The following is a 27,885-nucleotide window of genomic DNA, read 5'->3' on the forward strand; positions in this document are numbered from 1 at the left end:
GGGGTGAAATCTCTGCACTTCAGCTACCCTTTGGCTAAACCAACTGAGCCACAAGGTAAGATGAGTGAAGTCCATATTAAAAGAAACAGAATGCTGCTCCCAACTTTCCCCACACAGCCTCCCATTGCCATCACTCCCCAATCCTCCCCATCAGTCCCAGTTCCTGATCTCCCTACCCCAGCCCATGACCTGACTGGCCTGAGTGCCACTGACATTTATTCTTCATCCTTCCTTAGAATTTCATCAACAGAACATTTCTCTTTGTCAGATCTACAGCAATGAGGTTAGAGATCCAATATTTCAGGAGCCTTGAACCTGACCATTGGGAGACTTACAGGATACTTACTGTCACGACTCACTGGGGATAGTGTGATGCAATATCAAGCCGCGACAAATGTGAAAAAGTTTGATCAACCCACCTAATTGTTTAATATAGGTTAATAGAATACCAGCACCAGGTTTGTAAACTAAATAACTATTTATTGAACAAATTGTCTTTAACCAGTGGCAAAAGGAAGAAATATGAACAGCTAACTTCTAACTCTATAACCTAAACTCTACCCCTTCTTAAATCCCCATATACACACACATACAAGACACATAAGACAGACAAAAACATGGATTTTAAGGGTGGGATAGAACAGTTCAATAGCACAAGATTCGATGGGTTGATTTTAATTGATGTCTTCCAAATTCCTTCCAGTTCTTTGTCAGGTGGTCTTCCAGCACCTTCAGCATTTAGTTCACTGCCTGAGCACTTGCCTTTCAATGTCTCCAACAGTGATTTTCTCCTTTGCCTCTTGACAGGAGTTTATAGATAGAGAGCAGGTTATAGAATTATGAGGAGAAAAAGCCAGCTAGCTATTATTGTAGAATTACTGGAATCTTACACACATAGGAGAGAGGGGTTTTAGGTCTTTTTTCTTTCAGGCTAGGAGCTATTCTGCTGCACTGCCCTCACACAAACCCTGGTCATCTGGTCAGGAGCCAATTAAAACATTGTTGCCAGGCAGTTCCCCATTAGACTAGACTTTTCCTCAGCACCATTCTGTCTTTCATGGCACACTCTGTTCCAGGACAGCAAGATTGTATATATTCCTCACACTGTTCCAGTGGACATGTCCTTCAAACTGTAGCCATTGTAATTTTAACCTACAGTCTAACAGAAATAAAAGGATATGTTCTTCACATTACCCTATGCCGCCCGAATGTCCAAAATGAGATGCTCCTGAATTTCTCAGCCTTTATATTTAATAACTTCCGAAATGTACACATTCAAAATAATGGTGATTTTTAAAAACTTTATTCAGCTATGTTAACAGGCTTTATTATAGTAGTAATAAGAATGGATTGAACACAGTACTTTTACAATTTACTTATAACCTGCTGACAATTTATGCATCTGTCTTGTACAATGTTTAAATGCTTAATTTTCATTGAAGGGTGGGCAATCAGCATTAACAGCAATAACAGTGAAGACATTTCTATTCTATATTTGTCAAATAAGTACTGCTCTTGTATTTATTTTACAACAATTTTTCCTCCCATTACTTTAACAGTAATCTAATAGAAAGTCTCACATTCAAATAATGGTATTGAGTTGGACATGTATGGCTATTTTGCTCTTGACAATGATGAACCTAAGACTAATACTGCCTTCATTTTAAAGAACTAGCCTCAGGCCATCATGCTGGTGGCCTTCATCTCACTCTAGAAGGTCACATGATAAACTGCCAGCATTGCTCCTCAGTTCTTTTCTATGAGGTAAAATAGCTCATACAAGTCAAAATGCTCCCTTAGACCAGGGATAAACAATCATGACAATAACCTAATCATACAATTACCTGCACAAATAGCTCCTCCTGAGTGTTTCTCACCCCCTCACCATCGTTTTCCTTTCAAATCAATACATAAAATGTTCAAAAACAGGGTTGTATAACACACTGTGGGCAGCGGCCTCTGACAGCAATTCAGTGGTTGACAATTTGAGCATTTGTGAACCAATAAAATTCATAAAAGCTTTACAATCAAAATCTCTGCAGATTAACAACAAACTGAATTTAAAAAATGTGCAGTTGACAAGCTTCTCTTCAACAGTTAATAGAAAAATAAAATCCATCCCAAAATATACCAATAGTGATTCAACCACCACTACACTCAGGGAGGCAACATGTCTTGTTCTAATTTGTAACAATTAATACTGAAAATTAGACAAATTGATATTCCTCAAGGAACTCACTACAGGACAAGATACAATCCAAATGATATCCTGACAGGAATATCATAAGTTAAATATTTCATTAAAAAACAAAACTCACATTCTACTAACTGAGGGTGAAATTTCTGCAGGGGTTCACCATTTATGCTATTTCTTAGAGGGTCCCTTCAAATCTTCCAGCAAAGTTGAAGTTGAGAATTGGAGACTCCAATGGAAATCCAATCCTGAATATAATTTCCCTTGCACAGGCTTTCAATTACGCCAAAAAACGGAATAGATCATTTTACTGTCTTCATTCCACAAATATATCAGAAGCTAACCAGCTAAGTTAACTGGAGTAATGGTCCATAACTTGCAGAGAATATCAGCAATAATGCTGTTTTATAACTCTTCTCTTGCCCAGCAGTGATGCAAACTTAGGCAAGGTTTACAAATCTTTCACCCAAAAGATGGGTCTATAATTCACCACATCCAATCTCATCCAGTGTAATCACTTTCTAACAAACTATGAAAGGAACTGGTAAGTGTCATTTACTGTTTTACTTCAGGGAAACTGATATCCACATTCCTGAGAGGTTCAAAATCATAGAAAACTCAAATTTAAAAAGAAAATGAATGAAAGGGCAATTTCCTTACTAAAATAGAAAATAAAAAGAAAAATCAATCAACATTTCACCACATTTATACATTCGGCTGGGAATGCCTTTTACAGTCTATTGTCCTTATGGCTGTGGCTTCCACCATGCCTACGTCTTCTCTTTGGCTTCACATGCTCCTTTTCTTCTGTTGGCCAAGTAAATCCATTGATAGTAACCGTGCCACTTTCATTATCAATCTCTTCAAAATCAGAATCTTCCTGGGTTGTTCCTGTCAAGCTCTTGTCAGGATAGATTTCTTTTAGATTTTCATCAAAGCATGCTTCTAAGCTTCTCCCAGCTTGGGCCACCTCTGAATCTGGCTATAAAAATATTATTGCACATTAAATGGATAAATTCCAGACTTAACTGTTTTACATACACACAAAAATTCAACATAACATTCTCTATAACATGTGCTCAATGCCTTCCAACCAATAATATTCAAAATCTGGTTTATTATATCTAAGACTTGGAATTGCATAATGCAATATCAGGAATGAACTAGTTTTAGATTCCCCTAATAGATTAAAGTATTTATTTTTATTAAATAGAAAATAAAAATGTCATACAATGCATTAAGTGAGATGTTCATCATCAGTATCAAACAATCCACTTCAACCCAATAGACACTAAAATCAACAGCCTTTCAAAGACACATTTGGACAGATTAAGTCCACTAAAGAGATGGATAAGCCAATCTTTTTACGGAGGCAGCTTGTGAATAATATTACCAATGCTGCAAATTTCTATCCGGATTGGTGTGGAGGAGGTGGGGGTGGGGGGAGCCATCTGATTTCTTGCACCTCCAAGCCCAGGTAACTCAGCTGACTGCGATTGAATTTTGGTCTTATCAGGCTCCCAAGGATTTGTAACAATACCACCAGCATGTTCTAAAACTAGCTAAATAATTTCACCATCATGGTATCCTGGGATGGCCCCATTGTCTCAGGATTTAATTGGGAAAGAGAGCTTTAAGAATCATACATTACAAAAATTTTTTTCATTCTATAAAAAGTAAAATGGAATGCCTTTCTGGAGTAAAAGAGTGCATGACTTTGCAATTATGTCGGTGCCTAATGCTATCAATTATGCATTACCCAGTACTTCCAGGAAATCAGGAAATTATGCAACCACATTCTTGTGACAAGAATTTTGTCAATTTCCATCTACTTGTCAATTTTAAAAGTCATATTGTTCAAAGTATGCAACATGTTGTAATGGAGGAGTGGTTGCTGTGAATAGATCATCTAACTTCAGAGACCCAAGTGAAAGATCAAGACCTATTTTGCAGGTCTTCACAAAGAACAGGAAAAAGAATCAGATAAATCAAGCCATAATGGTGAAGTGACATCAAGGCACAGCTTTAAAATATTTGTAGAAGGAAGCAAATATTGAGGAGTGTTCTGGGATAGAACCACAAAATCAGACAACAACAGTATCATAGAGATATTATGTAAATCTTACTCACATAATTAAATTTTGCACAATTCAGAAGCATAAGATGAATGTCAGAAATAAACTCTTCTGGTGTGTAGTAATGGAGGGGACTCTTTTTTTGAAGTTTCGCCCTGACAGTAGAAAGATCCATTGGCCTTTTGATAATCTGGTAGTAGTGACGTGCCTAAATAAAAGGAAATGCTTATTAATAAGTGACAAAAATTAGAAACTTAAGCAAATATATTCCTAAACAAAAATAATTAAAGTATTTTAAAATGTGAATATTTTGTTTTCACTTCCTCATTTAAGCACTCCTAACTTGTTGGAATCATGACTGATTTTCCTCTTCCTAGCCCTTGAAAAGCAATTTAACACTGTAAACGCTGGATATTGAGGAGAAAAGCTAACTTGCATGAGGCATCACACTTGAAGCTCCTTGATCTGTATTATCCCAGTACCATATTGGGAAGTGCAGTTATCCAAAATCATCACTGGACTACGCATCATACTCTCAGTGAAAGGGCGGTACTATGTATCTGGCTTCTACATTTCCCTCACCATGATATGCCATGTTCAGACAGTAGGGTTCACAATTCAAATAGAACTAATCACAATTAGCTTTTATATCTCTTTTTTGTACAGTACACTGGAGAAGAACTGGCAGGATCATCCAAACCAAGGTAGCTAGGATCAAAGATCAAAATGTCCTGAACATTTAACCTTCTTTGTGAAAGTCAAATGCTAAAATTACAAGAATGCTGGAATAGTTTACTTTCACATTATTTATTAATGCTATCTTTTTTGGGGGGAGGGGGTGGGAGGGGGGAAGCAAACAAGCAAATTGACAAGTTGCTCCTAGGGTTCTACTTCTGTATACCAGGGCTTTGATGGGTATGCAAGATAGATCCCACCTGTCTCAAGCATGTGTTTACTGTAGCCTCCTACGGGTGAATGTCAACAGGCCAACCAAGATAGGAACTCATTGTGGCAGAAATCACAAATTCAAACATTCAACTCTGCATTACATAGCACACCCAACATGTTATATGCCCACATCAGTGTTTGCCCTCCTTGCAAGCAACAGTCCGAATCACATTCACCAGCCCGTTCCCAGTTCCCTGTATTCCCTCTTCCTTCATCAACTGATTCAATCTAATCCTGAAATAAAATAAAAAAATGCTGGAAATACTTAGCAGGTGCGGCAGCATCTGTGGAGAGAGAAACAGAGTTTTAGATCAGATTTGAAAGGTTAATCTTTCTTTTTTCACAGATGCTGCCTGACCTGCTGAATATTTCCAGCATTTTCCGGATTTATTTCAAATGTCCAACATCCACAATGTTTTGTCCTTATATAAATCCAAGCCATTTATACTGATTTTCTTTAAATCTCAAATGCATTTAGTATCTATGCCACCTTAGCTGGACCCTTCAAATTACCAGAAACAGTTTGCTCAAAACTTCCATATTTTCCACAAATCACTGTTCCTTCCTGTGCTGTTATTTTTTGGTTTAGTTTCCTTGTTCTACATTAAACTGAATAGATATTAGCCTTCGCTGAACGATAGCACTTTTGCCTGAGTCAGAAGGTTAAGCCCCACTTGAGAGACCTGAGCACATAATATAGTTGAACATCTCAGTCCAATAGTGAGGGAGTGTCATCTTTTGGATAAGTTAGTTAAATTCAGGCTGCCATTTGTTCTTTTAATTGGGCGTAACTATCTCATGACACTATTTTAAGAGCAGGGGAGTTATCCCAGTGTACTGGCTAACATTTAATCCTCAACAAACATCATTAAAATGGAATATCCGATCATCATGTTCGCTTATGACTGCACAATGTTCAGCACCATTTGCAACTCCTCAGATACTAAAGCAGTCCATATCCACATGCAGCAAGATGTGGGCAACATTCAGGCTTGGGCTAAGTGGCAAGTGCCATTCACGTCACATATGTGCCAGGCAATAAACATCTTCAACAAAAGAGAATCTAACTATCTCCCCTTGACATTCAACAACATTACCAACACTAAGTCCTGCAGTATAACGGTCTGGCACATATAGGATTAATGTAGGACTGAGTACAGCACCGCCCACACAGTGACCCGCACCCAGGGTCAGTCGAGTGTTGGACCAGCAAGCATGGAGACAGTTCCCAGCTTGTGCCCTTCACTGTATGTTTGTAAATAGTTGTTAAGGGTCAATAAGGACTTACAGTTAACCTACGTATGACTACGAAGACATCCTTAGACTTACCGAATTGTATAACACCCTACAACAAATCTCCCATCAACATTCTTGGGGTTTCCACTTACCAAAAGCTTGACGGGACCAGCCATATATCAGATTGCGGCATATAGGTCGAGCCGGTGTAAAAGACAGCCCTATTTTTACAGCACCAAAAATAATGCTTTTCCATATACTTGGTGTAAAAGTAGACCCTCCCTTTTTCAGACAAGACATGCTCTACTCACATTAGTAGTCAGCCTCAATTTTTCACCTATAAATGCATGTATTACTTATCTTATACTGTAAGATCGCACATTGGATCAAGAAGGCAATACGGGTTGTAGTGCATCGATGTTGTACAGGAGTTTCAGATATGCCCACACAGAGCAGACCATGTGTGTTGAGTGACAAACAAAAATGACTCCTCTAGCAAAAAGAATGAACCAGGAAGCTGCTTCCAAGCTAAAAGCTGTAACATTTGCTAACTCGTCAAATAACTATGTTGCAGTGAAAGAATTTGCTGATGGTGAAAAACTGGTGTGACAATGGAAGCAAAAGGGATCCACCCTGAAGATGATGTCCAGGACCAAATGTGCCATGAGAACAGGGACCAGTCACTGGCCTAATCTTGAGAAGCATGTAATGTAATGGGTCTTTGAAAATCATCAGAATGGTTACATTGCCACTAGGAATGCAATGCATATATATGCACTTAGATGGGCCAATTCAAACCCTAAGTCCAGCAAAAATATAGGCCAACAGCTTGTTGGTGTAAATGATTTATGGAATGAAACAGCCTCGTGCTGTGACAGAAGACCAAGATCACTCAGATACTACCAAGGGACCTCAGCTGTATCTTGACATCATGAGGAGTGAATTGAATTGGCTGAAGACTTGTATCTGTGATGCTGGGTACATCTGGAGGAGGCTGAGATGGATCATTCACTCGGCACTTATGGTTGAAGATTGTAGCAAATGCTTCAGCCTCATCTTTTGCACTGATGCACTGGGCTCCTCCATCATTGAGGATGGGAATATTTGTGGCGCCTCCTCCTCTTGTGAGTTGTTTATTGTCCACCAACATTCAAGACTGGATGTGGCAGGACTGCAGAGCTTAGATCTGATCCATTGGCTGTGGGATCGCTTGGCCCTGTCAGTCACTTGCTGCTTATGCTGTTTGGCACACTAGTCCTGTGTTACAGCTTCACCAGGTTGACACCTCATTTATAGGTATACTTGGTGCTGCCCCTGGCATGCCCTCCTGTACTCTTCATTGAGCCAGGGTTGATCCCCTGGCTTGATGGTAATGGTAGAGTGGGGAATATGCCAGGCCATGAGGTTACATATTGTGTTCGAGTACAATTCTGTTGCTGCTGATGGCCCACATTGCCTCATGGATGCCCAGTCTCGAGTTGCTACATCTGTTTGAAATCTATCCCATTTAGCATGGTGGTAGTGCCACACAACACGAGGGAGGGTATCCTCAATGTGAAGGCAGGACTTCGTCTCCACAATGACTGTGTGTCACTCCTACCGATACTGTCATGGACAGATGCATATGTGGCAAGCAGGTTGGCGAGGAGATCTCAAGTATGTTTTTCCCTCTTGTTGGTTCCCTCATCACCTGCTGCAGACCAGTCTAGCAGCTATTTCCTTTAAGACTTGGCTAGCTTGGTCAGTAGTAGTGCTACCAAGCCACTCGGTGATGGACATTGAAGTCCTCACCCATAGTACATTCTGCACCCTTGCCACCCGTAGTGCTTCCTCTAAGTGTTGTTCAACATGGAAGAGCACTGATTCATCAGCTGAGGGAGGGTGGTACATGGTAATCAGTAGGAGGTTTCCTTGCCCATGTTTGACCTGATGCCACGAGACTTCATGAGGTCTGGAGTCAATGTTGAGGACTCCCAGGGCAACTCCCTTCCGGCGTATACCACTGTACCACCACCTCTGCTGGGTCTGTCCTGCTGGTGGGACAGGGCATACCCAGGGATTGTGATGGTGGTGTCTGGGACATTACCTGTAAGGTATGATTCCATGAGGATGACTATGTCAGGCTATTGCTTGACTAGTCTGTGAGACAGCTCACCAAATTTTGGCACTATCCCCCAGACGTTAGGGAGGACGACTTTGCAGGGTCGACAGGGTTGAGATTGCTGTTGTCGTTTCCAGTGCCTAGATCAATGCCGGTGCTCCGTCCGGTTTCATTCATTTTTTTGTGACTTTGTAGTGGTTTGTTACAACTAAGTGGCTTGCAAAGCCATTTCAGAGGGCATTTAAGAGTCAACCACATTGCTGTGGGTCTGGAGTCACATACAGGCCAGACCAGGTAGGGACAACAGATTTCCTTCCCTAAAAGGACATTATTGAACCAGATGGGTTCTTACAACAATGGTTCCATGGTCATCATTAGATTTTTAATTCCAGATTTTTTTTATTATTGCATTCAACTCTCACCATCCCGGGTCTCCAGAGCATTACCCTGGGTCTCTGGGTTACTAGTCCAACGACAATACCACTATGCCATTGACTCCACCTGATTGTAGTTAAAGGTATCCTTGCACAATTAATTTATTCAATAAACCATGCCACATTAATTTATAATTATTAGTGTTTTTTTTCATGTTTCAAAATGGTAAACACCCACATTGGCAGTTCACATTATCTACTCAGCATATAAGTCAACCCCCATTTTTGGAGGCTTCAAAGTTCAACTTATACACTGCAATCTAAAGTAAATACTGTTGCTACAAGAGCAGGTCAGAGGCTGGTAATTCTGAATTAAGTTACTCACCTTCTGACTCCCAAAGCTTGTCCACCATCTACAAGGCACAAGTCAGGAGTGTGATGGAATACTCCCCACTTGCCTGGATGAGTGTAGCTCCAACAACATTCAAGAAGCTTGACATGATCCAAGACAAAGTAGCCCACTTAAACAGCACCCACACCCACCACCTTAAAACATTCACTCCCTCCACGAATGGAACACTATCTTCAGTGTGTACCAGATAAACAATGCATTGCAGTAATACACCAAAGCTCCTTCCACAATATCTTCCAAACCCCTGACCTCTACTACCTAGAAAGTCAAAGGCAGCAGACACATGGGAATACCACCAGCTGCAAGCTCCCCTCCAAGCCACACACCATCCAGATTTGGAAATAGATTGCCATTCATTCACCATTGCCAGGTTAAAAAACCAGGAACTCTCTTCTTAATAGCATGGTGGATATACCCATGTCACATGGATTGCAGTGGTTCCAAGACGACTACTTACCACAAACTTCTCAAGGACAAAGGTGGGCAGCAAATACTGGTCTTGCCAGTGATGATCACATCATCCCATAAAAATTTTTCTTTAAATTAACAGAACAGCAACAACAACTTGCATCAGTATAGCCCCATTAACGTAAGAAACATCTTAAGGAACTTCAGGAAGGTGGTCAGGGGAAAGCTACGAACACCAAGCCATTATTAAAAGCAATTACAGATTCCACAGGCCTTTTAAAGACATCACAAATTTTTCGTACTTTACTACTTTTGATTGTCATGATATCAACTAGTCTATTAAGCGCATATAATATAAAAGCAGAAAATGCTGGAAAAAACTCAGCAGGTCTGGTACATCTGTGGAGAGAGAAACAGATTTAACGTTTCGAATCCACATGATTTTTTCAAAGATAAAGAGGTAGAAATGTGATTAATTTTATACTGTTTAAGAGGGTGCGGAGCAGGAGCTCTCTGCTTCTTCCTTGAACAGAGGCCCAAACAATCCCCATCCACCACCACTCTACTCTACCTGGCTGAACTTGTCCTCTCACTGAACAATTTCTCCTTTAACTTGTCTCACTTCCTCCAAGTAAAAGGTATGGCTATGGGTACGCACATGGGCCCCAGTTATGCCTGTCTTTTTGTGGGGTATGTGGAACATTCTTTTTTCCAGTCCTACTCAGACTCCATCCCACAACACTTTTTCTGGTACATCGATGACTGTGTTGGTGCTGCTTCATGCTCTCATCTGGGCCTGGAAAGATTTATTGATTTTGCTTCCAATTTCCACCTCTCTATCACCTTCACGTAGACCATCTCCGACACTTCCCTTCCTTGGCCTCTCTATCTCCATTTATAGGGGTAGACTCTCTACCAATACTCATTACAAGCCCACTGACTCCCACAGATATCTTGACTACAGCTCCTCATGCCCCGTTTTCTGTAAGGATTCCATCCCATTCTCTCAGTTCCTCTGTCTCCGTCTCATCTGTTCCAATGATGCCACATTCCAAAATGGCACTTCTGACAGGTCTTCCTTTTTCCCGAGCCGAGGGTACCCACCCACCCCACTGTGGTTGATAGGGCCCTCAACCGCGTCCGATCCATCTCCTGCACCTCTGCGCTCATCCCATCCCTCCCTCCCGGAACCATGATAGGGTCCCCCTTCTTCTCGCTTTTCACACCACCAGCCTCCGCATTCAAAGGATCATCTTCCGCCAACTCCAGCACGATGTCACCACCAAACATCTTCCCCTCCCACCCACCCTGTCAGCATTCTGTAGGGACAGTTCCTTCCATGACAACCTGGTCCACTCCTCCATCACCCCCAACTCCTCCCCTATCCACGGCACCTACCCATGCAATCACAGAAGGTTCAACACCTGCCCTGTTACATCCTCTCTCCTCATAGTCCAAGGGCCCAAACACTCCCTTCAGGTGAAGCAATGCTCACTTGCACCTCCTTCAATTTGCTCCACTGTATTCACTGCTCCCAATGCGGTATCCTCTGCACTGGGGAGACCAAACACAGACTGGGTGACCACTTTGCAGAACACCTTCGCTCAGTCCACAAGCATAACCCAGACCTTCCTGTTGCTTTTCGTTTCAACTCACCATCTTGCTTTCATCCCCACATGTACATCTTTGGCCTGCTGCAATGTTCCAGTGAAGCCCAACAAAAACAGGTGGAACAGTACCTCATCTTCCAATTAGGCACTTTACAACCTCCTGAACTTAACATTGAGTTCAACAACTTCGACCATGAACTCCCTCCTCCATCTTGACCCCTTCTTAAACTACTTTTTTCCCCAACACTCACCTACCCACCCTCCCCCCCCCCCCTTACACAGGGCCATCTGTCACTTGTTCTTATATTTTGCTTTCACAGACTGCTGACCCTTGTTCTGCTATTAACACATTCTGCTCTTACCTTTACACCACTATCAGCATCTTCTTTTGTCTTATGTCCATGACACCTTCATCAAATCTCGAGGTCCCACCTATCCCAGACCTTCTATTTTGCTCCAACTACTACACTCCCTCTTAAATAGTAAAAAAAATGACATTTCTACCTCTCTTTAGCTCTGAAGAGTCAAACAGACTCAAAATGTTAACTGTTTCTCTCTCCACAGACGCTGCCGGAGCTGCTGAGTTTTTCCAGCATTTTCCATTTTTATTTCCTACTCCCAGTATTTACAACATTTGCTTTTATTTTAGTCTATTTAGCACTTCCTCCTCCCCTACCCCTACTTCTGATTCTTACCAAATTCTTGTTTTAGAAATCCATACTTCTACTCTTTTCCTACTTCACTCTGTTACATCCTTATCAATCAATTTGAAGCTCTCACAACTTTGTATACTAATTAGTAACAAAGCAGTCAAAGCACAACTGCACAAAATCTAATTGATTCCTGGTCAGTGACCTATTTACAGTTGACTTGTTACACAAGTTAAAATCTAAGCTTAAAAATAGGTACATTAAGCAGCACAAATCCTGTGCTAGTTAATATCTTCAACTGTGAAACTGGCCTAATATTTAGGCAACTGGAAGCAATATGTAGACAACTAATGGCAGGTTCCATTATTAGTGCACCAACTTGATCCAGGCAATTATCTGCAGCCATATTGGTGATAACCCTCAATGCAGAAAGCCAGTTGTTTACATTTCATAAAATTATAGAATCATAGCCTATACATTGCTCAAAGTGTTAATAATATCATGACACCCATGACAAACATTGCACACACTCCTCTATATGAAAAGTAAAAGCAACTGACAGCATGCTATGCTCACCAGTGGACTGACGGGCTCATGGAATGGCAGGCTTAGCGGATGGCAGTAAAGGTGCAATGCCAGCTTCTCACATTTCTGCAGGCAATAGAGTTTGCAGTTAATAAAGAAGTTTTTTTTGATTTAACATGCACATACATTTACACATTACTAGTCTCCATTTTATTTGGAAAATTCAGATAAGATATTAAATATACTGGATATTAAAGGACAAGGTAGTTGAAGAGTTATTATGCTTCACATTGAGAGCATTGCCCCTACTCTTATGTTCTATTTAAGAACATATCAGCACAACACTTATCTTTAGTGCTTAGGACCCTGAACAGGAATATTGTGCTTCATACACTTTGGAAGAATGTATTAGAAATGCACAAAATTAGAGAAGATTATAAATAACTTTCTAAATACAACAGCAAGAGAAAGCAAACAAAAACATTTCTAAAAGTATCCTGACCATTATTTTAAGCATCTTCACATCAAATTAGTTACACTATGACAGGCAAATGTCAATACACCTCAAAATGCATTATTTTCAAATACTGGTTCATTATGTACTGAACTAAAGTACTGCTGCTCACCCTTTGGTCACTGATGGATAGACCCTGTAATGTTCTTATGCCCCGATTTTCATTGATATGCCGTGTATTTTCACAATCATATTCCACTTCTGGCATCACTACATCCCGACACAATGTACACAACCACTCACCCCTGTAAATCAATGTTTTCAATACACACATGAATAACTGGATAGAAATTTTAAAGAGAAGTCTCATCATTAGTGAACTTTTAAAAAACAGTTACAATGGCTCTCCTCTATTGCCTGATTGCTAAAGGGATGTCCCAGCATAAAATGGAGTTAATCTGAGGTTCAATTTCTCACATTATGTAAGGCAGTGACAGTGGTGCTTCTGAGCTAGAGGGGTTGGGTATTATGGTTCTATTTACTATCCAACAGTAAGTCTGGAGGTTGGAGGGGACGGGGGGTGTGTGTGTGTGTGTGTGGTGGTGGTGATGATGATGATGGGTGGACAGGATCAGGCTCGATTCTAATGCCTTAGTGGATGAATGAATAACTTGCAAACATTCACTATCTAGCCTTATATAGAAATAAACCATTTGAATGAGGTACTAGAAGGAAGTTGGAATATGGTTCCAGTGGATTCCAGCTTAAATCTGATTCAAGAGAGAAAATTAGAGGGGAAAATGATCAGTTGTAATTTATTATAATTAACATTAAAAGGCCCTGATATTACTACTTATACTCAAGGCGGCTTGAACTTCAGAAAATTCTTAAACGCTTTGCAAAAACACTATTTATAAACTAATATACCTGTAGATTTTTTCATTAAGCGAAACAGCATCTTAAAAGCTCCTTCACTTAAAATAAAACTACTCTCAGGCTAATTGCTACGCCAAAACTGCTGTTGAATTCCCTAGCTCATGTGGAGAATGGGGAAATTTCCTCTCTGGTTCCTATGTATTTGCAGTTTTGTGAAGAGAGAGAGCCAATTTCCTGATCGGTTTTTCGAGCAGAATCACAAATACATTCTTTTAAAACGTTTTCATAATTTTTATGGAATAGTGGAGACAGGAGATAGTTCCTCTATGTTGATGATGGCACTAATCTAGCCACCAGGAGAAATTTTCTCATCTAAAGTCCTTGGATTACATTTTTGTTATGGCCTCATGGGAATGAAAATCTGTATATAGCCCACAATACTGAATCAATCTTATTTGTTTCTCTTTATGTCATCGATTTGTACATGACAGGAGTGGGGAAGGCCCATTACATTGCTAAACTGCAGCACAAGGTTACAACACAAGGGAACTTGGCTTAAAGTTCTTGATATTGACTTGGTCTCAAGCCAAAATATTCTATGTGTATTCCAACACTGAGGCACTATAGTTGCTCTGCAGAAGAAATTTTTGTCCACTTAAAGTAAAGCTTGAACATAAACTGAAAGATACAAACATCTGCAAAATCAGATCCAGCTGCACTGATCTGAAGATATGAATTACGGTACACAACACAGCGATGTCATGTTACACTAGTTGCTTAACTTTTGAAAATATATAATCTCACAATTAAGCAGAGTTCTTTGTTTCTGTCGTATACAATTTTGTATGAGTTATCAATAAACCACAACATGACACTATGAAAAAAGTTAGGTATGATTCAGAAAATAGTAATAAATTGTTTTGAATTTCATCATTTTATCTCTTTTATCTTCCAGCACAGACACCATAGAATTAGACAATTTTACAGCATAAAGGCGGCTATTTGGCTCATTGTACCTGTGCTAATTCTCTGAAAGAGCTGTTCACTTACTCTCATTTGCCTATTCACTTCTCCTTTAAAGCTATTATGGATTATGCTTCCTCTATTATTTCTGATTCCACATGCCTTAGAATTAAAAATATTCTTCTAACCTTTCCCTACATTCTTTTTTATGATCTTAAATTAATGGCCTCTAGTCGCTGTCTCACTGATCAGTGGAAATTTTAAGCACCTCTAATAGATCGCGGACCTGAGAAAGCGCAGACTCGAGCAGAGGCAGAAGGGACATAAATAAAGTAGGAGAGAAGGCTGAGAGAGTGTGGATTCAAGTGGAGGTCGCAGGAGTATTGAGTGAGAGAATGCCCAGGACAGACAGCAGACCTGAACAGAGGCAGCAGTATATATTCAGCAAATTTAAAAACAACAAAAAAAAATCAAGGAGTGATAGCCCAGGACATGTCAGTGCTTGGCTGATGAGTATTTTTCTCTCTAAGTTAGAGCAGCAGGTTAAACTAAGAAATTTAGTGAGTAGTCTAAAAAATATAGATGATAGTGAATGTACTATCGCCAAGTTTGCAGATGACACAAAAATAGGTGGGAAGGCAAGTGGTGAGGATGACACGAAGAATCTACAGAGGGATATAGACAGATTAAGTGAGGGGGCAAAAAACTTGGCAAATGGAATTTAATTTGGGAAAATGTGAGGTTATGTACTTTGGCAGGAAGAATAGAGGAGCTGAATATTATTTATATGGAGAAAGACCGCAGAAAGCAGCAGCAGAGAGACATTTGGGGGTCCTCATGCATGAAACTCAAAAAAACTAGCAGACAAGTTCAGCAGGCAATAGGAAAGGCAAATGGAATGTTGGCCTTTAGTTCAAAGGGAATGGAGTATAAAATAGGGAAGTCTTGCTAAAACTATACAAGGCACTGGTTAGACCACATCTAGACTATTATGAGCAGTTTTGGTCCCTTTATCTAAGGAAAGATATACTGGCATGAAGGCAGTCCAGGGAAGGTTCACTAGGTTGATCCCGGGTCTGGACGGATTTTCTTTTAAGGAGGTTGAGTTGATTGGGCCTGTACTCATTGGAGTTTAGAAGAATGAAGGGTGACCCTATTGAAACATATAAGATTCTTAAGGGGCTTGACAGGGTAGATGCTGACAGGTTGTTTTCCCTTGTGGGAGAGTCTAGGACCAGAGGGCATAACCTCAGAGTAAGGGATTGCCCATTTAAGACAGAGATGAGAAGGAATTTCTTCTCTGAGGGTAGTGAATCTTTGGAATTCTTTACTGCAGAGGGCTGTAGATGTTGGATCGTTAGGTATATTCAAGGCTGAGATAGACAGATTTTAATCAGTAAGTGAATCAAGGATTATGGGGAAAAGGCAGGCAAGTGGAGTTGAGAATTATCAGATCAGCCATGATCTCAATGAATGGTGGAGCTGACTCAATGGGCCGAATGGCCTACTTCTGCTCCTACATCTTATGGTCTTATGCAGGAGCAGCCACAAGCTGCCCTGTAAAGGGTCTCCCCCCACGTCCCCAATAGCCTGGCTGCAAAATCTGATTTTAATTGAAGAATTTAAAAAGTTAGGAAAAGTGCTATGACTCCTAGAACCTTACAACTATGAATGAAGATGGGCAGGTGGGAGAGGTATCAGTGGCAGGGCATTTGGTGGTAGTGATCATAATGTAGTTACATTTAGTGTAATTGTGGAAAAGGCCAAAAATAGATCAAGAGTAGAAGTTTTACATTGGGGGAAAGCCAATTTTGATAAGTTGAGATGTGATTTGATAAAATTGAACTGGAAACAGATAGTTTAAAAGGTAAATCAGTTTCAGAGCAGTGGGAGGTTTTCAAGGAGGAGACAGACAGGGTAATGAACAAAAATGTTCCCACAAACAAAGTGTGGGCTTCCCAAATCTAGGTTGGCCCCTTTGTCAATGAACATACGGGGTAGGATAAAGCAAAAAAAACAGAAGCGTATGTCGTGAGAGCTCAGTACTACAGGAAACATTGAAAGTGCAAGGGTGGAAATAAAAATAAAATTAGGGAACCAAAGAGGGGCATGAAAAAACATTGGCAAATAAAATGAAGGAAAACATTTATAAACAAAGTTCAAGAGACTAGCTAAGGAAAGGTAGGGTCTATTTGAGACTCAAAAGGTAAACTGTGTGGGGAGGTGGAAGATGTGGACATGATTCTTAAAGAATACTTTGAGTCCTTCTTCAAAATAAAAGGGGGACAATGCAGATGTTGTAGCTAAGGAGGAGGAGTGTGAACCATTGAATGAGATAAACAGAGTGGAAATATTAAAGGGGTTCAGCATCTTTGAAAGTAGATAAATCACCAAATCCAGATGAAGGGCTGAGTTTTCGCTTTGGGGGCAGGAAATAGGATTCTAACACTAACCCTGGCAGACATATTCCAAGTTCTTTTTAATTCCAGATCTAAACAAAATTAACCACAGCTCTTTCCTTCCATCTCCAACTTTCCTCAGCATTTTAGAATACCTGTTGTCAGAGTGCTATGTATTTAAATAGTATGATCAATGTAGGTATCTGTGACCTACTGTACCTTTTGATCCTTGACCAAAATATTTGAAAAAATTTCATCTCAACCTCACAATAAATGTACCATAAATTAACAGATTAAAACATTGATAGTAACGAAAATCTAGATTTACATTGGGAAGCTCAGCAGAGAAGGTACATGGCAGCCAAGATGAAACACCTTCGGACATCGATCACAACATAGCAGCTCGCCGCCATTCAAACAGACTGCACAGTAATCCTCATTGTCGTCGGTAGCACCTGCTACAATTGGGGTTGTCAGAGGCGATGTTCCTCCATCAGAATTTTCAGAAGGTTTGTTTTCTGAAGGAGATGGGGATGCTACAACATCAGGATGCAGGTCAGAAGTAACTGGTGTGTCATCCAGCTCACTTTGTTGGGATGGAGGGGGGTTTGAGTTTGGTGGAGTCAGTGTGTTGTCCAGTGTAATGTTCTTTAAAAGGAAAAATGATACAATTGATATACATCATGAATTAAGGAAAAGGAGTTAATATGACATTCCATAATTTCTATTGTGATGTAAGATAAAACAGACCTATGCAGACAATGGTCATTATGTTTAATAATAAACAGTTTAACAATTTATATCAAGTATTGCCTCATTAAGTATTAACTCAGTTTGCCTTCCACGAGATTGAAGAAATCTAACAAATGAAGAAATGTAAGATGTCACAAAAGTTCAGATCACAATGGGCTAACATTGTTACACCCCTGACTTATGGTATTGTGCAAGTAGACACAGGGGAGCATGAGTCCCTAATAAAGGGAAGACAATCAAACCACTTATGAGAGCAACTAAAGTTATGACAGGCACAAACTTATAACAGTGACTTTCCCCTCCCTAACAGTAATTGCAGCATCTCCACAAAACAATTGTTCCAGCCATTAATCATTACATTCACAGTGATAACTGATAATACCAAAGTGACTTCATCAGTCATGGAAAGAAATAATAAAACTTAAGTGACATGGTAAATGGGGCAGTTGATAGGAGGTTCAATTTATTGGAACTGAAGAATTTATTATATTGCAAGGGGGTGTCAATTTATTTTCTTGTTCCTCATCAGTCTTGGCTCAGTTGGCTGCCCTCTTGCCTCCGAGTCAGAAGGTTGTGGGTTTAAGTCCCAATCCAGGAATTGAGCGTCACAATTTAGGCTAATACCCCAGTGCAGTACTGAGGGGGCACCATCATTGATGCCATCTTTCAGGTGAGATATTAAACTGAGGCCCTATCCACCCTTTCAAGTGGGCATAAAAGATCCTATGGCACTATTTTGAAGAAGAGCTGAGTTATTATCCCTAGTTTGCTATCCAATGTTTATCTCTCAATCAACATCACAAAACAGATTATATGGTCATTGTATATGGGCTTGCCGTGTGCAAATTGGCTAGCATGTGACCTCTACAACAGCGATCACACTTCAGAAAGTACATCCTTGGCTGTCAAGTGCTTTGGGGCATCCAGGGGTCATGAAAGGCACTTTATAAATACAATTCTTTTTTTCTGCTCACCCTTGTTGCAGTGTGTGTGGTCTGACTGTCATTCAAAAGGAGCTTGCTTTCATCTTCATCAACATCAGGCTGCAGTTTGAAGACAGGGAGCTGGCCAGTGGATGGTGCACAGATCGGTAATCGCTCTAATCGCACATAAGGGACTTTCACCCCATCAATCTGAATCCTATAATTATCAGATTAAATCAGATAAATAACGACCACAGTTTAGGAACACAGTTTTCTGGGTTACCAAAACATGTCGACTTAATTTTAAGTTGAAGCACACATGCATCCTCCAACCACCTGGTTATGCCAATCATGAGGTTCCAGCCATTTTGTGGCCCTGGCCTCAGTTGCATACAGCCTGCGAGCTCCAAGGCAGTTCATCATTTGGGGAGGAGAGATTATCAAACAATGCAAAGATAGGTGACAATTAGACCTTGGGGTGGACAAGTGAACTAGGGGCAGGGGTCAGTTGGTAGGTCACATACAGGCTGGCAGCTGCCATTTCTCTTGGCCTGTAAAAAAAATGAATGCTAAAAATGTATTTGAAGAACCACTGGTTAGACCATTCAATAGCAAATGCTAGTGCATGATTTGCCCATTTCTATCTGAGAATTGCTAGAGGAGTCCTACATATGCAACAGAATAATGATTTGCATACGGTGACTGGCTTCCCACCTGAAACAGGCAGGTACCGCAGGTAACCAACACAGGTGTGTACCCGATGGTGGCAGCAAAAATGTCAGCATTAAAAAGGTGCTTTAAGTGCCATTTCCAGCTTTTTAAAAAAAATTCATTCACGAGATGTGGGCTTCACTGGCAAGTGCTTTATTGCCCATCTCTAATTGATGGTGGTGGTGAGCAGCCTTTTTGAACTGCTGCAGTCCGTGTGGTGTAGGTACACCCACAGCGTTGTTAGATAGGGAACTTCAATATTAACTCAGTGTCTTACGTGGGATCTCATCAAACACTTTCATGAAGTAATGTCAAGAAATTGCTGAGTACAAAGGCTCTGGACCCTAATAACATTATAGCCAGAATGTTGACAGCTGTGCGTCAGAACTAGCCATATCCCTAGCCAAGCTATTCCAGGGTAGTACAATACCCGTTAATCTGAAAAATCATCCAGGTATATCCATTTCCACAAAAAGCAGGACAAATCCAATTACCGCCGCATCAGCCTCCTCTCAATCATCAGCAAAGGAATGGAAGATGTAGTTGACAGTGCTATCAAGCGACAGTTATTCAGCAATAACTGCTCACTGATGCCCAGTTTGGGCTTTGCCAGGACCCCATGGCTCCAGGCCTCAATAAAGACTTGGTCTAAACATAAACAAAAGAGCTAAATTCCATAAGTGACTAGGACCTCTAGTTAAAGTCATTAGGAATTAAGGGGAAATCTCTCTACTGGTTGGAGCCATACTAACACAAAAGAGAAATGGTTTGGTTGTTGGAGCCCATTCATCTTAGCCCTAGGGCATCACTGCGGGAGTTTCTTAGTGGGGGGGGGGGGGGGGGGGGGGGGGGGGGTGTCTCCTAGGCCCAATCATCTTCAGCTGCTTCAATATTCCCTTCATCATGTGATCAGAAGTGGGGTTGCTCACTGATGTTGCATAATGTTCAGTACCATTCACAACCCCTCAGATATTGAAGCAGTTCATGTCCGCATGTAGGAATTTTCCAGCCCCTTTGGCGTCGGGAGTGATGGTGGGTTTGGGGCGGGGGGATGGACACCACATTATGGCGAGAAAGAAAAAATCGGTTTCAAGCCAGCAAGAAAACACAGCAGGATCATCCGATGGTGTCCGCCATGGTGGAATGCAAATCCCACTAATCGGATGCAATGAAAGGAAAGGCCCAACTGGTCCCCCCCCATGACAGAGTTACTGTTACGCCAACAGGAAAACACACCAGCCCAGAACATGTCTGGACAAGTGTGGCATCCAGAAGCTTGCACTTACAGTAGGGCTTTGTTCAGATGGCAGACATCAGAAAAGCAGGAGATGCTGGAGCCCTACAACTACCGGATGCTGGAGGAACACTTGCATCACATACTGGGTGGATTCTCATGGACATGGCTCCCTTGCGAAGCAGCTCTCTGTTGATGTCTGGGGTCTGCTTCGGAACATCGCAGTCTTGGCTGTGGGCCACTATGGATGATTAGCGGCAGGGGTTGGGGGGTGATGACGACAAGGAGGAGGAGGACGATGACAATGTGGATGGGGGTGGTATTCACAGAAAGGTAGGAAAAATGCACGTTCACCTGGACATCTTGGAGTTTTTCCAGGTAATTCTGTTTTTGTTTAGGGTTTGGGTTGATAGGTGACATTGGGGAGGCGGAAGGCAGGTTAACAGTGATAGGGGAAAAGGCATGGGTGACCGGGGGAGGGGAAGGGACAGGGGAGTTGAGTAAAAATCTGACTACAACCATCGTTGTCGAAATCCAAAGTGAGCAGGGCCTCGTGTTGGATGGGCACAGATGCTGCATGGGAGTGCAATCAGTGGGCAGGCAGAGATACAGGTCAGCTCAGATGGACAATTGAAAGAGGACCCTAGTAGGTAGCACTGAAAATGCTCAGGACAGTAAAACGAGGGTGATGGATGAAGGTTCTCCGTGTATGGGAGCGTGCTCGCACAACTCTCCAGAAGGCCCTGCCACACACATACTTCTCCCTCCAGAATCACTCGTGGTCTGGCTGTGTGCAGCTGAATTGCCAGTGGGAGGGCTGGCGAAGCCTGTAATTGAAGCTGAAAGACAACATTCCACATTATTCAGTGAAAGTGAATATATTTTCAGGTGATGATGTGACAAAATGTGTTCACCCATGCAACCACTTGTGATCAGAATTTCTTAACTGTTCTAGGCCTAACACCTCTAGGTGCTGCCCTGACATCTGCAGCAGGATTGGAGACAGCCTGTGCAATGGTTGGCCCTGTTGCCTCTGATAACTTCGGCATGTCCCCTCTGGAAAGCAGAGGCTTTGAGGGCTCTCGCTCTGCTGTCCTCCTGTGGGCCAGCTGCTCCCTCTGCAAGGTTTAGGGTGTCAGACAAAGGGTACTTGGAGAGAGCGGGCTTCCTCAGGTTCCTGAGTGGATGACCCAGAGGTGACCAGCTACCACTCCTCCTCACTTTGGGTGCCAGAGGACCCTGGCCTGACTCCTTGAGGGGTAGGACACCTGGAGGTACATCGAGATGCCCCATTTCCCTCTTGTGTTGCCACTGCATGACCTCACCCATGGCCGTGATGGAGTGCAGGTCAGCATGCATCTCCACGTTCTGCTGGGCCAGGGTCTCCATAGCATCTGTCATTCTTCCCATGGAGACCTTCATTTGCGTGCACATGGGCACCAATGCAACACAAAGCAGGTGCATGCACTCCTCCAGCTCATGTGCCACCCTGTTGACAGCTTCCAACAGCTCTGCATGATGCTCCCCTACCTTCTGTTGACTCTGCACTATGAGCTGGAAGGCCAAATCTGAAGGTTAGGACCTCGCAGATGCCTCTTCTCCAGCCTCTTCTCCAACAGTCCTGAGTGCTGGGGAGCTCGGCTGAACCTGCCTCCTCCTGCTGCAGGCACGTGTCCATGCTATGACCACCCAGATTGTGAACCCAAGCCTGTTCTAGATCTAGGTCCCAACGAGGTGTGTCTTTTTGCACTGGTGGAGAGTGTGGGTAAGGGCTGTGATGGGTCCTTCAGGCTGCTTATTTCCAATTCTTCAATGGAGGTGGTGTCCTTTTGGCTGAGGTAAGGATGTGGATGGAGCTCAGAGGCTGGCTGACTGACGGCATCGATCACTTGGCAGAGTTCCATGTGAACCAAGGTAGAGATAATTAGTGCATAGTAGCAGAGTCAAAAGCAAGAGGTAGAGCACTCAGTTGCACTGAGAGGAGGATGATGTGGTGTAGCATCCTCACAAGGGTGTTCGTTGCTGACCTTACTGTTGCCACAGGCACAGTCCTTACTGGTCAGCATGATGGCACACGCCTCAAAGGGAGTGAGGGGCTGAATGTGGGCCATTCTACCCCCAGTCTGGGACCTCTCCTTGCTGTTGAGTCTGCTTCTCCTGCATGAAAACAGGTGAAGAGTGTGCAAGCAGAATGCAGCACTGCATGGAATGTTTGTGTGGTGAGCGGAGCCATGGACATGATGAGGACGCGAGCTCCAGAGGACATGTGTCAGATGGAGACGTGAGGGGGTGTGAGAGAGTTAGTGGTGTTGTCCCTTGAGGTACAAGATCCCTGTGGACGTGTGATGGGTTTGAGTGTGCGAAAGTTGAAAGTGATGAGCTAGTTAACTTACCCTGGTGGAACAGATGAGAGCATTCATCCTCTTCCTGCACTGGATGGCTGACCTCCTCTGTGCTCCACTGATGCTGACCACCGCTGCCATCACCTCCCAAGCCAGATTGGTGATGCTGATGGACTTCCTGTGACCAAGAGCAGGGATACAGAACATCGTGGCAGCCTTCCCCTGTGTCCAGCAGGTGATCCGGAGCGGTGTCACAAAATTTGAGGGCTGCCATCTTCTTTGCTTTCGGGGCCATCAGTTGCCTGGAGCAGTTCTGATCTGTAGACATGAAGTAGGCATGCGCTCCAGTGCGCTTTAAATATAATGCCTGGAGCAAGGAAGCGCTGAGGTCAGAGCAGGGTGGGAAAATCCAAGCCCAAGCACCGGCAATCTGGCATGTTTCCTGTGAATGCATCATTAAGGAGGTGGGACATGCCAAGAATGGGATGATACGGCATGAAAACCCACCATTGCGGCCGCAGGCAAAACATCTTCTTTCCTGCCTGCTACCGCACTTTGTGCAAATTTGGAACGATTCCACCCTATGGCTTGATTTGATAAGTGGCAAGTAACATTCATGCCACACAAGTGCCAGGCAATGAGCATCTTCAAAACTAAGTCTAATGACCTCCCATTGACTTTCAATGGCAATACCATTGCTCAATAGCCCACCATCAACATCCTGAGGAGGAAGTCACCAAGAAACCTAACTGCACCCACCACATAAATACTTTGGGGGTTGTGAGCAGATCAAAGGCTGAGTATTCTGAGACAAATAACTCAACTCCTGAATTTCCCAAAGCTTTTCCATCATCTAGAAGGCAAGTCTGGAGTGTGATGGAGTATTCTCCGCTTGCCTTGATGAGTGCAACTCCAAAAGCTTAACACATTCAGGACAAAGCAGCTGGATTGATTGGCACTCAACTAACCAACTTAAAAATTCACACCCTGCACCATTGGCGCACTAAGGCTGCAGTGTGTACCATCTACAAGATGCATTGCAGAAACTTGCCAAGGCTTCTTCAACAGCAACTTCTAAACCTCCAATCTCTATCATGTAGAAGAGCAAAGGCAGCAGGTGCATGGAAGCACCAACATCTTCCAGTCACACACCATCCTGACTTAAAAATATATCGCTGTTTCTCCATCATTGTTGGATGAAACCATGGAATTCCCTACTGTGGGTATGGCTACACCATATGGACTGCAGCAGTTCATGAAGGCAGCTCACCATCACCTTCCTGAGGGCAATTCGGGATGGACAATAAATGCTGGCATTGCCAATGACTTCCACATTCCACAAACAAAAAAGGTTCATATAACTTATATCTATAGACATTCCCATGTCTACTACTTACATTACTTTCTCAAAAAAATTCAATTAAGTTCAATAGGCATGGCCTGTCCTTCACAAATCCATGTTGGCTCTTTCTAATTAGCTCAAAATTCTCTAAATGCTCAGTGACACTGATTAATTGTAGATTTCAATAACTTCCTCACATTAGACTGTGGACTTACAAGGTCTTTAATTTCCTGGTTTTACTCACACCTTTCTATTGTTAGAATCTAAGCCAATATTGCCACACAATTCTTGAAAAACAAACATGGCCACTTTCTTACAGGCCCAGATTCTGCTGGAATGGTGCATCTTGCAACATGCAAGTTGTTCCTGCATATTTAAATTTTACATTTTTGCACACAAAGTTGCTGGAAACGTGTGCTACATGAAGGCAATGGGATTTCTGAGACTTTGGTGAACAATGACACAAACAGTGCAAATCCTCAGTCAATGAGATTAAAGGATCGAGAAATAGAAGAAGGGCTAAGAAAGGAGGTGAATTAGAGTCAAAACAAGTAAAAGAAACAAAGAGGGAAAGAAATCTTGGATTGAGGAGGAAAAAAAATACAAAATGAAAAGTAAAAATAAATTTAATATTTACCATTTTTAAATCTCCTAAAATAGTTCTTAACTGAATGGATGGGATTCTACACTGTGCAAGAGAGGTTGATTGGCAGCCATTAACAATCATCATGTCTTTAAAAGGGTACATATGCTGTCAATTACTAGATTTAACTTTCTGTAGTGCATTTAATGGGCAATTGATATGCAAAAACAGCAACTTCAACAAAATGGGAGGTGAAGTGCAGGGTGCTAATGGAAGAGTGGTACAAATTGTTCAGCAACTAGTGTTAATTTGTAATTCATGGATTATCGCCTCCTCACGACAAGCTGCTGGCCAATTTTCACATTAATCAGACCATTAATATTTCAGAAAAAACTAGGCCATTATTCTCAGGCTCCATTTACTTTACTAGTATCAGTTTAACTCTTGGGAGCTTTCCATGGCAACCGAGGAAGGAGTGGAATCCATTGCCTGGGAGAGTGGGGAGGTTGGCACTCAGGAGAAGCGGAATGTCAGCAATTGGACTAAAGGAGGTTGGCAATTGGTTGGGGAGAAAGAGAGCTTTGATCATGAGGACTAGCAAAAAGCTGCTGATCGGGGCTGAAGGCTTCGATGAGGGGCCTGGAGGAATACTGCTGCTTCGCCTGGCCAGATGGAGTGCTTAAACTGACACTTACCTGGGGGAGACAACAGTTCCCACTTCCATTTTAAAACCAGGTATTCCACCCCAGTGAAATCTGCGCAGCAGCAGTTAACTTTAAATCGAGCTCCTAATTACACAGAGGGAGCCCAATTTAAATATTTTAATCCCACATCTGCTTGGCAGGACACAGATGTCCTATACCCAATGGTAATGATGTGGATTAGGAATGCATTCGCACATGTCAGTTTTTAACCTTTGACTTTCCCCTACCCATCATGGGCTGGAATTATTATAGAGGCCTATATCCAAATATTTTGACTTCCGAGGTATAACAAGGTTACTCATATTTCAATTACCCAGTCCTTCTGCTTCAACACACATTTCCAATTCTGTAAACTTGGTGTATATTCAGGTTATCAAAAGAAAAGCTCACCTTTCCCATCTCATTAATTATTTCTCCCATCTCCTTTTCACTTATTCTTGCCCTCCACCTGTTTACTGGTAGCAATTCAGGTTAAAACATTTCCTTTTATTGTTACTACATTCATTAAATTAAAGGCAGTACATTAAAGTGCTGTATAAATACAAATTATTGTTGTTACTATTAGCGCATAAAAAATTTAGACAGATAGCTTTCTGTATTAGTGGCTAGACTACCCGCTCCTGCATAATTGCCATGCAGTCCAATCATCCTCTGTCACCTACATCATGCTGGTTAGTCCCTAACACAGGCCCAATTAGCTGCAAGTCCTCACCCTTCAAGAAGCACCATCCAGCCATCCCTTATTTACTCCAAAATTCTATTCATGAAATCTGGAAAAAAGCAGCTCTACTTTGTTTTCATTTAGAGGACATTCCTAAATGTATGTTGATCACCAACATTCTCGCTTTCTCATGTTTCCTGCTGTGGGAGTTAGTGATAAAGAAGGGGGAAAAACACAGAAAAAAAGGTAATAAAGGGAAAAAGAGAGAAGAGCTCCCCTTATCCACCTGACTCTTTTGTCCCCTTCTCACTTGATTGTCTCAATGTCACTCACATCTTAATCATGTCTCCTCTTTCCTATCACCTATCGCCTTCCATTTCTCTTTTCTGCTTCCTTCTTGACTAGTTGCAAATTACTCTTCTCCCTTCTTGCTTACCAACTTCACACTTGCATTCATTTGTCTGTCTTTCTCTCTTCCCCATTTGACTCTATCCATCTATCCCTCTAATTCTGTCATCTGACTCCTGTATGACGGTTTTTATCTCTCTTCCCCTTCTCCCTCTCAACTTGTGATGTGTAGTCAACTCACTTGCCCTTGTCTAACTGTGTTGTATATTCAATGCCACTTATTTTTAATCATCTATTACATTTTACCTGGTGTTTGCCTTGTCAGGTGGTGCTCCATTCAATGAGTCCATTGTCGAATCACGAGATCCATTAATTGCAGGGTCTAGTCAACAGTAACAGCATTATTCCCAGTACAGAGAGCAAATTACTATCATAATACTATATACAAAAATATTAAGTCATTTTAGTGTTTATGTCAAAGCACTGTATCCTGCTAAATAACTGCAAACACATTTAAAACTGTAATAAAATTTGTCAGAGTAGGTTTTATAAAATTTGGCCCTCCCATCTCTGGTTTTGCTGCTTTCTAATTATGTTGGAAAATTGTTCTCCCTCCCCCTGATGATAGACTCAGATGTCTACAGCACAGAAGGAGGCCATTCCGCCCATCATGCCTGTGCCGGTCAACAAAGATCTGATTACACTAATCCCATTTTCCAGCGCCTGGCCCATAGCCCTGGAGGCTTTGGCAACGCATGTGAATATCTAAATACTCCTTAAATGTTATCAGAGTTTCTGACTCAGCCACCCTTTCAGGCAGGGAGTTTTAGACTTCCACCACCTTCTGGATGAAAAAATTTCTTCTTAACTCCCCTCTTAGCCTTCTACCTCTTACCTTGAATCCATGCCCCCTGGTTATTGACCCCTCTACTTATGGAAAAAGTGCTTTCCTGTCCACCTTATCTAAGCCCCTGAATTTTATACACCTCTATCAGGTCCCCCTCAACTTTCGTTGCTCCAAGGAAAACAACCCCAGCCTATCCAATCTTTTCCCAGAGC

At 42.0% G+C, this 27,885-nt stretch overlaps 1 protein-coding gene across 1 annotated transcript in view; it reads right to left on the reverse strand.

The window, feature by feature from the left end:
• Positions 1–1,287: 1,287 nt before the first annotated feature.
• Positions 1,288–27,885, reverse strand: part of trim66 (tripartite motif containing 66) — a 257,603-nt gene continuing 231,005 nt past the window's right edge. The window contains exons 13-19 of the mRNA XM_041196519.1: positions 27,133–27,208; positions 18,953–19,118; positions 17,554–17,873; positions 13,160–13,292; positions 12,585–12,659; positions 4,325–4,477; positions 1,288–3,176 (exon numbers count right to left, since the gene is read on the reverse strand). Coding sequence (XP_041052453.1) covers positions 2,925–3,176; positions 4,325–4,477; positions 12,585–12,659; positions 13,160–13,292; positions 17,554–17,873; positions 18,953–19,118; positions 27,133–27,208 — 1,175 coding nt within the window. The 3' untranslated portion in view covers positions 1,288–2,924. The remainder of the gene's footprint in view (positions 3,177–4,324; positions 4,478–12,584; positions 12,660–13,159; positions 13,293–17,553; positions 17,874–18,952; positions 19,119–27,132; positions 27,209–27,885) is intronic.

Source organism: Carcharodon carcharias, chromosome 10 (genome assembly GCF_017639515.1).
Source record: "Carcharodon carcharias isolate sCarCar2 chromosome 10, sCarCar2.pri, whole genome shotgun sequence".
Taxonomy (NCBI): domain Eukaryota; kingdom Metazoa; phylum Chordata; class Chondrichthyes; order Lamniformes; family Lamnidae; genus Carcharodon; species Carcharodon carcharias.